Source organism: Cricetulus griseus, assembly GCF_003668045.3.
Source record: "Cricetulus griseus strain 17A/GY chromosome 1 unlocalized genomic scaffold, alternate assembly CriGri-PICRH-1.0 chr1_1, whole genome shotgun sequence".
In the NCBI taxonomy this organism is placed as follows: Eukaryota; Metazoa; Chordata; class Mammalia; order Rodentia; family Cricetidae; genus Cricetulus; species Cricetulus griseus.
This window is the reverse complement of record NW_023276807.1, coordinates 56660025-56673248: the sequence shown is the minus strand read 5'-3', so window position 1 is coordinate 56673248 and position 13224 is coordinate 56660025. Positions and strand designations below refer to the sequence as shown.

Sequence of the window (13224 nt, the reverse complement as noted above, 5' to 3'; positions counted from 1 at the left end):
GCCCTTCCAGGTACTATTTTAAGTAACAACAGGTATAGTATAGTATAATAGTATAGTATAGTATAGTGTAGTGTAGTGTAGCCATTCTGATCACATAAGACACCAGAGAACAAGAAACTTCGTCCCTTACTTGTGTCACCCCTTCCCCATATTCTCCTAGAAACAATGACCAGCTCTGTATTCTCCCAAGTGAAAAAAAATTTAAGCTATCCAAATAATCTACCTTGTGGTGTTTAAGTAGGGGTTCTTTTCTGGGCTTGGGGTGGAGTGGGTAAGGGCTTCAAGATAATGTAACAGCTAAAAATCTATCAAATATCATTTATGTTTCCTAGATATATACAGTGGTGGCTTAAGGAGATAATCATATTTATTATCCTAGCACTTGGGAGATGGAGGCAGGAGGATCATGAGAGACTGGTCTTGGGTACACAGTGAGACAAACCCTGCTCTTGTTGGGGGATGGGGAGGAGGAAGAAGGGAGGATGAATTAGGGAATGCTGAGGAAGACAGGATCTTCCTTCACAGATGAGGGAAAATACGTCTTCTCCCATCGAAGCCCTACGGCTTCCACTGGTGGGTAAAGAACTGCCAGGAACGCCTCAGAAGCGAACATGCTTTTCACATTCCAGAAGATGGCCACATGGAAAGAAATCACACTCTTCAGGGTCCCATGCAAACACATTTATAGGCTTTGCACTGCAGTCACAGTGGTGAAAGGGCCCATGGCTTGCCTCTGTCAGGGAGGAAGAGTGGACCCCACACATCACAAAGCATCAGTTACTGGGACAGGGACTGCCTGCTTTCTATTTCTTGAAAAAAAAAAATCTGCTACTTGATTCGGCAGTGCACATGCTAAAATTGGAATGATACAGAGAAGATTAGCATGGCCCCTGAGCAAGGATGACACACAAATTCGTGAAGCGTTCCATATTAAAAAAAAATCTGAAAGTCACATTTGTTTATTTATTTGTATGTGTGTACACACTGTATGTATGGGAGCAAGCATGCCATGGTGAGCACACCTAGTAGGAGTTGGTTAGGAGTAGCTCCTGAGTATGGGAAGGGTTTGATACTAAGTCCCTTTACTCACTGAACCTTGCCACTGGTCCTGCTGCCAATTTCTAACTTTAAACATGGGGACAACGGCTGGAAACTTCCTCACTGTGAAGCATGCAAAAATATTCCACATAAAAAGACACTCCTACTAAAATTCAAATTCATTACAAACAAGTCTCTCAACTTAAGACCCCATCGGCTACAAAGCCACCTGTCTTGGAAAATAATAAATACAGCATCTACTTTTTACCCTAGAAGGGTCCAGAAGAGAGAAGACCAACACTACCAGCCCTACCACTTTAGATGTCAGAGTTCATTTCCAGGTCTCTGGGTCTAGGTTAGACTTCGGGGTCAGCACAACTACATATTTCTCTTTCCAGGCTAAATCTCAATTACAGGCTGTAGCACAAATCATCACCATCCCCATGGAAACCCACCATCAAAACCCTAAGGATTATGGCTCTTCCAGGAGGAGGGAGGACCAGAACAGCACCCTAAGGGTGTTTGGAAGCAGGACAGTCTTTACCTAGAAGGAGGCTGCTTATGATGCAACTCAGGAATTGTCTTCCCTGGGTCCTAGAAATAGGGCAGAACATAATGTGGGCTGCTGAGATTCAAAACACTTCTGCCCTGGAGAACATGGCATCAGTGAGAAGCAACAGGGACAGAGATGACCTGTATCACATCACGATGGCGGTGTGTACTCTACAGCAGCTATGCAGTTTAGCAAGTTCTGTTGTGGAATGAGGTGGGTAGGTGGCAACAGGGCCTAACTTTGATTACAGAAGTACCCATTGGCCAACCTTCCACTCCCGAACCCTTCCTTCTGCCCACTGCCAGTGGCTGGAAGAACCAGTGCATCCTGAGAGAGGAGGGTGGTTCCTGCTATTGTTGTAACTCCTACCTCTTTATTAGGAGCCACCAAACTTAGACCTAAGAGCTGGTAAGAGACACGAAGAAAAAAACACATGAAAGGCAGGGGAAGAACAATTTGGATGGAGATGGCTTAGCAGATAAGGAACTCGTGGCTGGCCCTGATGACCAGAGTTAGGTCCCTGGGACTTGTGTGGTAGAAGGAGAGAAGCAAACTGACTTAAGTTGTCCTCTGAACTTTATATGAGCACAGCAACACACACATACACACACACACACACACACACACACACACACACACACACACACACACACACACACACACACACTCCCCACAGAAAATAATAAATATAAAAAATGTCTTCAGTACTTTCTTATATTGTCTGGTCTTTAGAAATTCTTAAAGAAAGTGATCAAGACAACCAGATATAGTGGAGTTCACTTGGAATCCAGCACTTAGGCTTGAGGCAGGAGGATTTGAGTTTTAGGTCAGCCTGTGCTACATAGTAGCAAGATCCTGTCTCAAAAAGCCAAACAAAAGCAAAAGCAAAATCACCATCATACAAAAGTAAGACATGTTACAAGAAAAAGAAAAATCAAGTATGCTTTTAAAGGTGCACCCAATCCCATGCTGACCCAATTACTACAGTTTCATACAGCCCCTTTATGTTTTTTTCCTGTTCAGGTAACAGCTCCAAACTCAGAGATTTGGGGCAACTTGCCTAACTCTTCTCTGACTCCACCTCCCCCTCTGAGACAAGGCTGAGGGTACCTGTCTCAGAAGGATGTCATAAACTTTAGATAATTTAAAACATGTGTCTAGAACAAGGCCTGCTGTACGTTGTAGCTATAATTACTACTTAATCAGAATGCATGCACAGGCCATTTGTAGCATAAAGCACACGCCTTATAATCATCATACCACCAGTTCTGATGGCTACCTGACATCCCACCACCTGAGTACCCAGCTGAGTACTACAGCTGACCCAGTCACAAGGTTCCTGACACAGAAATGTAGATGACAAACAGTTCTCACTATGCTACCAAATACTCAAACATGCCCATCTAACCTAAGTATCAATGGACTTGCATTTTAAGATGTAGGAAAACATTCACCTACACAATTGATATTATATAATTCCCCAAGAGTTTTTTTTTTTTTCAATGGATGAACTTACAAATGTCATGATCGAAGTATATGTTCTGGAACTTGTTGGGGAAATGTAAAGACCATCACGGAGGGCTTTATGGCTTTTACACCAGAGGGTGGATGGGAATCAGACAGAGGCTCCTGAGGTTAGCAATGCCACTGAGCACCACAGTCAGTTTCAGCATATGGATCATGGGGTATCTAATCAGACAACAGGAATCAAGCACCCTTATTAAAATATTTTCTAACAGCCAGGTGGTGGTGGTGCACACCTTTAATCCCAGCACTTGGGAGGCAAAAGCAGGTGGATCTCCTAGTTTGAGGCCAGTCTTGTCTACAGAGCCAGTTCAAGGACAGCCAGAGTGACACAGAGAAACCCTGTCTTGAAAAAAAATTAATTTTTCAACATGTAAGCCTAAGTTACCTACTTATAAAGTTGATCCTATTTACGAACGCCACAAATGGTACTACTATACGATGAGACCTGGGGTCTCAGCTCTTGCCTAGATTTAACTGCCACCAATATATCACACTTGGCCTACCAAAGGAATTTATTACAATAGTGAGTGACATCCCTCACAAAAAGTGTTTAAGGATGGAAAAGAAAGTGCATAGTCTGATGCTCCCCCCATGCCTTGGTCAAGACAAAAGAAAACAAACTTCAGTGACTAACATCAAAGAGCATTCTGTCCACTGCTCACCCTGTACACAGATGAATGTACACCCCTCTATGAACTCCTAGCACGGGAGCAGAGAATCTGTGATTTACCTTGTAATCACCGTCAGTTCAAAGCAGGAAGAAAACATACCCAAAGAATTTTATTCCAAAGTCGAATCTTAATAACAAATTATTATTAAAAGTGAAAAGTTCTGTGTTGGTGAACTGCAGGTCACATTCACTGACCATGAGAGACCGGTTCTCTGCACAGTCACAGCCATGAACAAATACCCTACGACTCAACCTGCTGTGGCTGTCCTTCACATCAGACGTTCTTGGTGATAACACGAGGACATTTTAGAACAGGCTTTCTGGAAGCTCTGAGTCTTCTGGAGGTTAGCTATGCCCTTGATCACAGAAAGGAACTGAAAAAAATGAGTGTGTGGTAGCCACTCCAGCAACACTTCTCTGGTGTCGCTTGTAAATGCCTTTCCTTTGGGTAGCTCAAAGGCCGGCATTCAGGGAAGAACATTACAGCTGCCTTTCTTCTTCCTAGGGCGCATTCCTCATGTCCCCCAGGGATACACTGGACACTCAGACCCTCGGTTTTTCTTTACCACATCATCAACATATCCCTTCAGAAAAAGAGGCTCCCTTGGCCCAGTGTAAAGGTTCACTCTGGTAATTCTAGTACTCAGGAGGTACAGGCTGGAGGATGGAGGGCTGGAGGCCAGACTTGACTGTGTGTTTCAAATAAACCAACCAACGAGCTAAACAAAATCTACCTTGAATGCCAACTACCAGTACAATGCAGGAATCTCAGCTATTCACTCAGTGAGCCACTCACTGACTCTCAACAATGACCAAGTCCCTGGTCACACAATAAACAAGACAGGAGTGGTCAGGTCAAAGCAGGCACCTCAGGCATACTTTCTTACGCCCTCTCCTACCCCTCTGACTCAGGGCACCTTGTGAGGACAAAGACCCATTTGCCAATACAAGGCTTGGGTGTTAGTTTTGCTGGAGTTCAAAGGCCCTGGAGTTTTAGAGGCCTGCACTAGACCCAGAACCAAAGGTCTCTCTGGGAATTTCTCTGAGATGTAAAGATCAAATGACTCCTCTCTTCTACCTCAGTCCTGAGCACCCTAATCCCTCTGGAGCTAACAACCCAGAGCTAGCTGTCCCTCCTAGAGGACGAGAAAGGGAGAAGCAGTATTTCCCAGGACAGAGTGTTTTAATGGATAGCTGAGCAGCTACATGTTGGAGTCGACAGCATTTTAACAAGAATACATACTGCTTATAGTATAATTATTGCATTTCAAAGTAATAGCTGCAATTCAAGTGACCTATCAAATACTACTTATAAAACTCTTCCATGGATGGTAGCTACAGAGACACTGTAAAGGTCTTTGGATAGAAGGGAATTTAGCAAAATGGAAAGGCCCAAGGCTTTTCAACACTCGATCTCTCAGATATGAAATAGATGGTTGACTTACTGAGTCTTAGTTTTTGTACAGGGCTGCTCTCTGCTTTCCTTAAAATTGTGACATCATCAACTTCACAGAGCACACCAATGAGGTTACACCAGCCACAATTACCAGCAGAGGACTCCGCCTGCACTGAAACAGTCAGCATTTGTAGACATATGCAGACATATGTAGACATCCACACCCCGCTTTCAGTGGCATGCCGGAGTCATTCATTTCAACTCACAAGTGGCACTGCCCAAAGTTGTCTTTGTCATGGTGACCTCACTCTGGTATCAGGGTGACTGCGGGGTAAGAAAGCAGAACTACTTCCTGGTTTACTTTCAATACGTAGATCCCTTTATTTTACTTGTTCAATCTTATCACTTCTTCCCCCACAGCCCCTACCATGGGCAGAGCAATTATACCTATAATATATTTCTCAAAGGACCCACTATTTCCTGTCTCCATAACGATCACTATCACACTGATTCAATTATTGCAACAGCCTCCCATTTTATCGGTGGGATTTCAGACTAGGCCATGTTCAAATTGGATCACACCATCCTGCATTTAACACTTGGTGGCTTCCTACTCAAATTAAGCTACTGCTTTCGCTTTCAGTCTTACCCTACAAAACCAATCCTCCAGTTTCCTAGGTACTCCTGCCTCAGGGCCTTTGCATAGCCCTCCTTGAATTTCTCTTTATTCTTTAGATACCTGTCTCAGAGGCCATCTTACTCATTAATATGTATAGCTGGGGATATAGCTCAGTAGTACAGCACAAACCCAGCGTGCATAAAGCCCTGGGTTTAATCCCCAGCACCATATGCATAAAACAAAAGCTTACTTATTATTATTTTATGAGATAGGCTCTTGCCATACAGCCCAGGCTAGCCTTGAATTTTCAGGCTCAAGCAATATTCCTGGCTCGCCCTCCCTAGGAACTGAGACTATGGGTGCCATCATGTCCTACCTTTCCAATCTCCTTTACAGCATACTGTCTCTTTTTTTGGTTTTTCGAGACAGGGTTTCTCTGTGGCTTTTGGAGGCTGTCCTGGAACTATCTCTTATAGACCAGGCTAGTCTCAAACTCACAGAGACCCACCTGCCTCTACCTCCTGGATGCTGGGATTAAAGGTGTACACCACCACTGCCCATACAGCATACTCTTATTGATCATTTTTTAAAAGATAATTTCCTCTTAATTTATTTTATGTGTATGAGTGTTTTGCCTGTGTGTATGTACATGTGCTATGTCCATGCAGTATCCTCGGAAGACAGAGAGCATCCCATGAATGCTGGAATTACAGAAGCTGTGAGCTGCCACTTGGGTGCTGGGAATGGAACTCAGATCCTGCCGAATCATCTCTCTAGCCCTGGTCATTTTTTTTTTTTAATAAATCTTTTTTCTAAGATCTATTTTTTTATTTTGATTTTATGTGTGTGGGGTTTTGTTTTGTTTTTGGCTTGCACATATACCTGGTCATCACAGGCAGGCAGTGTCCTTAGAGGCTGGAAGAGGGCGTCGAAAACCCTGGAACTGGAGTTACTGACAGCTGTGAGCCACCATGTGCATGCAGGGAATCAAACCCAAGTCCTCTGAAAGAACACCCAATGCTCTTAACTGCCAGGCATCTCTCCAGAGCCAATCTCTTGTTTCTGACAGCTTGTTCTCTCCTTCTCCACTACTGAACACAGTATGTTATTTCTTTCTTGTGGTCCTTTGTTTACGATCTACTGCCCAACAAGGCTCCGAACTTCCAGAAAGCAAGCGCCCTGTCGCTCTAACACTTTATACTCAGCATCCAGCACACAGCAGTCATAAAAAGTACTTATAGCTCAGTTGGTAAGGCACCTTCAGGCAAGCATAAGGGCCCAAGTTTGGATCCCTATACAATATAAAAGCCAGGCACAGCAGCTAGTGTCTACAACCCTAGTATTGGGGCAAGTAAAGAAAGGTAGAGGCCGGGAGCTGATGGCGCACGCCTGTAATCCCAACACTTGGGAGGCAGAGGCAGGCGGATCTCTGTGAGTTTGAGGCCAGCCTGGTCTCCAGAGCGAGTGCCAGGATAGGCTCCAAAGCTACACAGAGAAACCCTGTCTTGAAAAAAACAAAAAAAACAAAAAAAAAAAAAAAAGAAGAAGAAAGAAAGGTAGAACCTCGCTGCTTATTGGCTAGCCAGCTCAGGCAAATCAGTGAGATCCTGAATCCTTGCCTCAGGATAATAAGTGGAGGGGGATGGGGAGATGGCTTAACAGGTAAAAAAAAAAAAAAAAAAAAAAAAAAAAAACGCTTGCCTCACGACCCTGAGGATCCAAGTTAAATGTCCACATTAATGTTAGGTAGGTGTGGGGGCCCACCTGCAATCTCAGATGGGCACAGGTGATCCCCAGAGCAAGCTGGCTAGCTAGACACTCTGTGTTCAAGTGGGAGACTCTGCCTGATACATGAGGTAGAGAGCAATGTTGAGGAGATCACCTGATGTCAGTCTCTGGCCTCTACATGGACCCTTACACAGACATGCACATGCAAACTCACATGCATGTGCTGGGCACACAAGCACAACACATATACACACAAAGTATTTTCGAGGGTTGGGAATAGAGTTCAGTGGCTAGAGCACCTGCCCGCCTGCCCGCCTGGCATACACATACTTTATAGAGATGAGAAAGGGGGTAGAACAGGTAGAACGTCCTCCATTCTTACTGAACGTCTGACAAGTGAAATCATAAGTAATACCATCATCACTTAGTGACACCTTTGATGTACTCCCCTCCTGAGGTCATTTCATCCCAAAGCCAAGATGAGGGAGGGGTGTTTATCACAAGATGTACAGAGAACCAGGAGCTCGGGTTTCTACACTGGAGTGGGAGGGGCCCCCACGCTGCCTGAGAGATGAATGATTCCAGGAAGGCCCAACCTTATCTGTAAGGGAAATTACAAGAAAGAAGGGGGGGGGGTGGTAGCCAGTAACAATATTGCTTAAATTTTCCACCCTGCTATATAAGGCAATTTAAATGTGCACAAGAAGCCTAAAGCACACCACCAACTGTTTACTTGTGACTTCAAGACCCCCCATGCTCAGTTAAGCCATTTCTCTACACTTAAGTCTCTCAGAAAAACAACTCCTCAACTCTTTATTTTTAATAATACAAAATTTTCCACGGGTAACTTATTTTACCATCTTAATACCTTTTAAAACTTTTCAAACCATGTAACCTCTACAATATCCAAACGCTTTCATAGGCAGCCATTGGTCTCAACTGATACAGGAAGTGGATTCTCCACCATTCCCTCCCTGGTTTAACATCTTGAAGATTACTACAATACTAAATTTTATGGTGTTTACTTGCATAATGGCCCTCCTACTTGTATATCCAGCTCCCAGGCTGAATAAATCTACTCTAAGAGATAATTTCCCAAATTTTTGTTGCTTTTAGCACCTTAGGAAGGTTTGTCTGTTTGTTTTTGTTTTAAACCAATCAACCACAGGAGACTAGGAAGTTGGGCTGAAGGTCCTATATGCTTTTTGCCTGGATGTTCTTCTGACTGATATCTGCTGTTGTCACAGTACTTAACTAGCTCCTCAGGTCCTTAACAGATACAAGAATAAAATCAATTCCCTTCTACTTTTCCCAACTGAAGACCACACATTCCTTACTACTAAATGCATCCTACCTTTATATATCCTGCCTGCAGTTAGGCTGCCCTATATAGTAGACTACTTGGTACTTTAAATGTGTGTGCTATCATATTAAATTTAAGGGCAGCACATTAAGAATCATAAGCTGGAAGGTGTGACTCATGCCTTTAATCCCACAACTCAGGTGGCAGAATCAGGCGGATCTCTGTGAGTTTGAGGCCAGTCTGGTCTACAGAGTGAGCTCCCAGGCAGACTCCAAAGCTACAGAAAAACCCTGTCTTGGGGGGAAAAGAGCATATTCTCTTGACTGCAAAATTGATATATAGGGGTTAATCAAGAGAACAATTAGTAAGTTGGCTCTTAGCATAATGGACCTCAAATCTCAGTGTCTGAAACCAAATAAAACACCCTCTGTTTTGCTACACACACACACACACACACACACACACACACACACACACACACCAGAGAGCGAGCAGACCAAGATTTTAGTTTTTTGTTTTGTTTCTGATTTTTAACATAGAAGGTGTAATCAAACCATTAATAACTAGTTCAAATAGATTTTCTAGCCAAACCTCTTTCTGTTAAAACCGACACCTCTCAGGCTATATCTTAATCTTCAATTCTCCGATACCTGGGGCACCTTGGAGTTACATCAGGGCATCATCAGACAGTCTTAGGTTAACTGGGTTCCCCCAGAAGCTAGGAAAGCCCCAGAAAGAGGTAGATGGAAACTTTGCAATACCACCTACTTGTTGAAAAACCAAAGACAGTCTATGGCAGTTATAAAACCCACTAAGTAAGCACAATTTCCCTGCCAGTCAATATTATGACTAAGTGGTAACCCGCTCATGTGACAGAAACAGGAACAACCATGTAGGTTTAGGATTACCTTCGAGAAAATGAGGAAAACCTGATACAGAGATGAAAGGGAGCTTAAGGAGGTTGCCATCTCTCACACAGCAGTGCAGGACCTTTTGAACCTCTCTCACTGGCTTCCTTCATCCAGGAAGCAGAACCCTTTGCAAACATCAATTAAGGGTAGCAGCAAGCTCCATTTGTAAATAGCGAAACTGAGCTACAGCAACCCAACTGTGAGTCAGGACCAAGTAGACATCAGACCCAGGACTCTGGAAGCCCCATCTCTGGCAGGGGATGCAATCTATCTTGCAAGGGGATGAGATAAAACAGATAGTGAACAGAGATGTGAACATTCATCTTGGAATGGGACAATATGAAGAAGAAAGATCCAACAGCCAACAACCCAAGCCCCTCAAGTGCCATTTAATAAAGATGGAAAAAAGGCCGGCTTCAGTTTCTGCTCCATATATACAGCATGGCTTGTAAGTGGCTGTTTCAGGCTACCCATCCAACCTCATGTCAAGGCTCTCCTTTTTTTTTGAGTTCAGAAATGCCTATTCATCTGTGGCCACAAAAACGAATCAAGTGTTTCAATTGAACACATGCAGGCTGAAACTGAACCACCCTAGCCTGGAAACTACAGTTGCTCTGGCTCCTCCTGCCCCACCCCAAGGAAAAGTTAAAACACTGTATATCTAAAGTACAGGGACTGAACGGGTGTGTTTCATAAACTGGGGTTTACATGGTAACATGACTGGCATCTCTAAGGTCAAGCAAAGTAACCAGCTAGGCAAGTCTAAGCTTTCTTTGGTACATGAGATGAATGCAATCAAATGCTCCATTGGTTAAGCGGCCCTTTCCAAAAACCAGTGAACAAGAACAAATAAATCTGTAAGACTTTAAGATGAACTGGGGTTTGCACAGCTTTTCTTGCAGAATTAGGGCGCCCTGTCAGAAACTTCGACTGAGAAATAACTGGTGAGGGCAAGTGAGTAGCTGCCTACTAGGAATTAAGACCAGAGAGAATTTACCAAATTCCAAAGAACCATAAGGCTCACATCATCACCTACCACTAATTCTGAGCAAAACACCAAACTGTTCTAGAGTCCATGCTGAGGGGCGGCTTCAGGTGGGAATTTGAATCAGCAATCACCAGGTTGGTGTCTTTTTCCGCCCAGCAGTCCTCCAGCTCTGGGGCGTTGAGGCTTTCACTCCAATTAGTTTTCTCTGCTCCCTGCCCCCAAGGGTTCTCACCTCAAAGCGTCAAGCTTAACAAAATACCCAGGGGGCCTTCCACCCAAGTTAAAGCGCACATCAGGCACACAATACCCAACCTAATAGGAATTCTCCTACCCGCATATTATCTCAATTCATCAAATATTCATCTAGTGCTTACTGTGTGCGGCGCGTTCCGAGGAGCCCAGAGGACTCAAAACCTCTCCTGCCTTCCGAAAGCCCCTACACTGTGAGAGCCGGACGGGAAGCTGGGTTAGGAGAGCGAAGCCATCGCGCGGTGGCTGTTACGCTCGCCCCTCAGGAACAGCGCTGCCCCGAGCGCCCTTCCTCCCCTAGACGCCCCGCGCCCACTCACTGCTTCTTCCTGCGGTTCTGGTCCCGGTGCAGCTCCTGCAGGTCCACCTCGGCGCGGCCCAGGAACTTATCGAGACCGAGCAGCGCGCGGTGCAGGACGGTGAGCTGCAAGGTGGCGGCGGCGGCGGGCGCGGCCCCCGAGGACAGCAGCGGCGGCAGCTCGAAGGTGGCCTCCTCGCGCCACACGGGCGCGCCCAGGCTGCGCTCCGACACCGACGTGGCGTACTTCTCCTTGCCCACCTGGATCACCGCGTACGCGTCGCTTGTACCCCCGGGACCCTTGGCCCGCAGGCCCCGCGCCTGTAGCACCGTCACCTGCACATGTGTAGGGGACCACATGGTCCCCAGGCCCCGACCCGCTGAGGCCGCCAGGGACATGGTGGCCGACGCCGTACCGGGCAGGGTGAGAATCCACTGGGTAGCCGCTGCCCTCGATCTGCACCGCCCACCCGGCTCCCGGGCCGCTTTAAGGCTTCCGGCCACGCCCCCGTCACGCCCCCAAGCCCGCGCGCCACCTGCCTGTGGGGCGGGCCTCTCGGAGACAGAGAGTCGGGCGGGGCTAGGAGAAGGCGGGGACCTAAAGATCACGTGGGCTGGCGCTTACTGAAGGGTTTGGACCAGGGAGTTAGTGATGCAACGTGAGGTCCTCAGCTACCTGAGTCCCTAGGAGGCGACAGGAGCTAGGCGGAAGCCCTGGCTTGGAAATCATGCATAATTTCTAGACCTGTACCTGCAAACCGCAGATGTGTGGCCTTGTGTAGATTACTTAAAACTTTGCCTCAGTTTCCTCCTGTGTGAAACAAGGCAACAGTCATCCCTTGGACTGCTGTAAAGAAAGTGATAAATTTGAGTTTTCAGCACTACACGTGGAGAGGGTTCCGAAAGTGGTAACTGCTCAGGATAAGCAAGACAACCGACCCCAAGCATTGCTCCTCTTACTCTGGTCCGCTGGGTACTACTCTGAGGGAAGGCAGGCACCAGGGACGGTATAAGGTTGTTATTTGGACCTGCGAAGTGGAACAGAGAACGGGAGGGTGATGGGCCGGCCTGTGGTACCTGCCCTCACCAAATAAGGTGAGGCTGGGCTAGGAAGAGCAAGAAGGGGGAACTGGAAATGGGATTGTGAAACCAATCCCTTTGGTTCCCCATTTCTTCCCACTTAGCTTCTTGCATTGTCCCCGGGCTCCATCTCTGACCTCCAACCCGTCTACTTTCTTGTTCCCAGTGTCTAGTAGATTGGCGACTTCCCTGTGTGTTTCAGGGCATCATCCTTCAAAGGCCGAGGTCTCCTGTGGCAAGTCTTCAGACTGGAGGGCTTTTAGGTCTTACGATTAAGGAAAGGTTCAGGAAAAGGATGTGGCACAACAATGCATTAAAGCTGAGAATAGAACCCTGGTGTCTTGGATCCCATGCTAGAATATACTGCACCACAGCTTTACCACATTCTCAGAATACCAGGTTTCTGTCTCCTGCTCTGGATTCCCTCCTATCACCTGTCAACTGCTTCCCTAACATCTGGAAGCCCTGCAGTGTTGCATCACCACCAGCTCATTGCTTTCTTACTTAGAGACTTGAAGGCATTCCTCTTTGGGTCCCACCCCCGTGTTTTCCTTGACTTCTGGACAAACAAACCTACAGCCCAGAAAGTTTCTCTCCCTCCAGGCCTGGGCTGCTTCCATAGTCTTTTTGACTGTTGCTGCCCCCCTATCAATCTAAATACTCCCCACTGCTTCACAAAGATTTCTCCAAGGTTTGACTTGATGCAAATGAATTGTTCAAATCCCCGGTTCCTCAGTCTTTAGGCGTGGCAGGGGTGTATGGGGGTGGGGGGGAGATGGTGGTGGTGTCGTAGAAAATAAGACTGACAAGGTGGCCAGGACATGCAGATTATCAACACCAGCGTAAGACCTGGGGAGCCAGCCT

General features: G+C 46.1%; 1 protein-coding gene and 1 non-coding gene across 4 annotated transcripts in view; one reads left to right on the top strand and one right to left on the bottom strand.

Annotated features, from left to right (window-relative positions):
* Positions 1 to 11679, bottom strand: part of Rab11fip1 (RAB11 family interacting protein 1) — a 35368-nt gene extending 23689 nt beyond the window's left edge. For all 3 annotated transcript variants that reach the window (XM_027395387.2, XM_035453505.1, XM_027395388.2), the window contains exon 1: positions 11303 to 11679. In XM_027395387.2, coding sequence (XP_027251188.1) covers positions 11303 to 11679 — 377 coding nt within the window. The remainder of the gene's footprint in view (positions 1 to 11302) is intronic.
* On the top strand, positions 831 to 935 carry LOC113833470. The gene has a single exon (XR_003481161.1). It is a non-coding gene; the product is annotated as a U6 spliceosomal RNA (small nuclear RNA).
* Positions 11680 to 13224: the final 1545 nt, after the last annotated feature.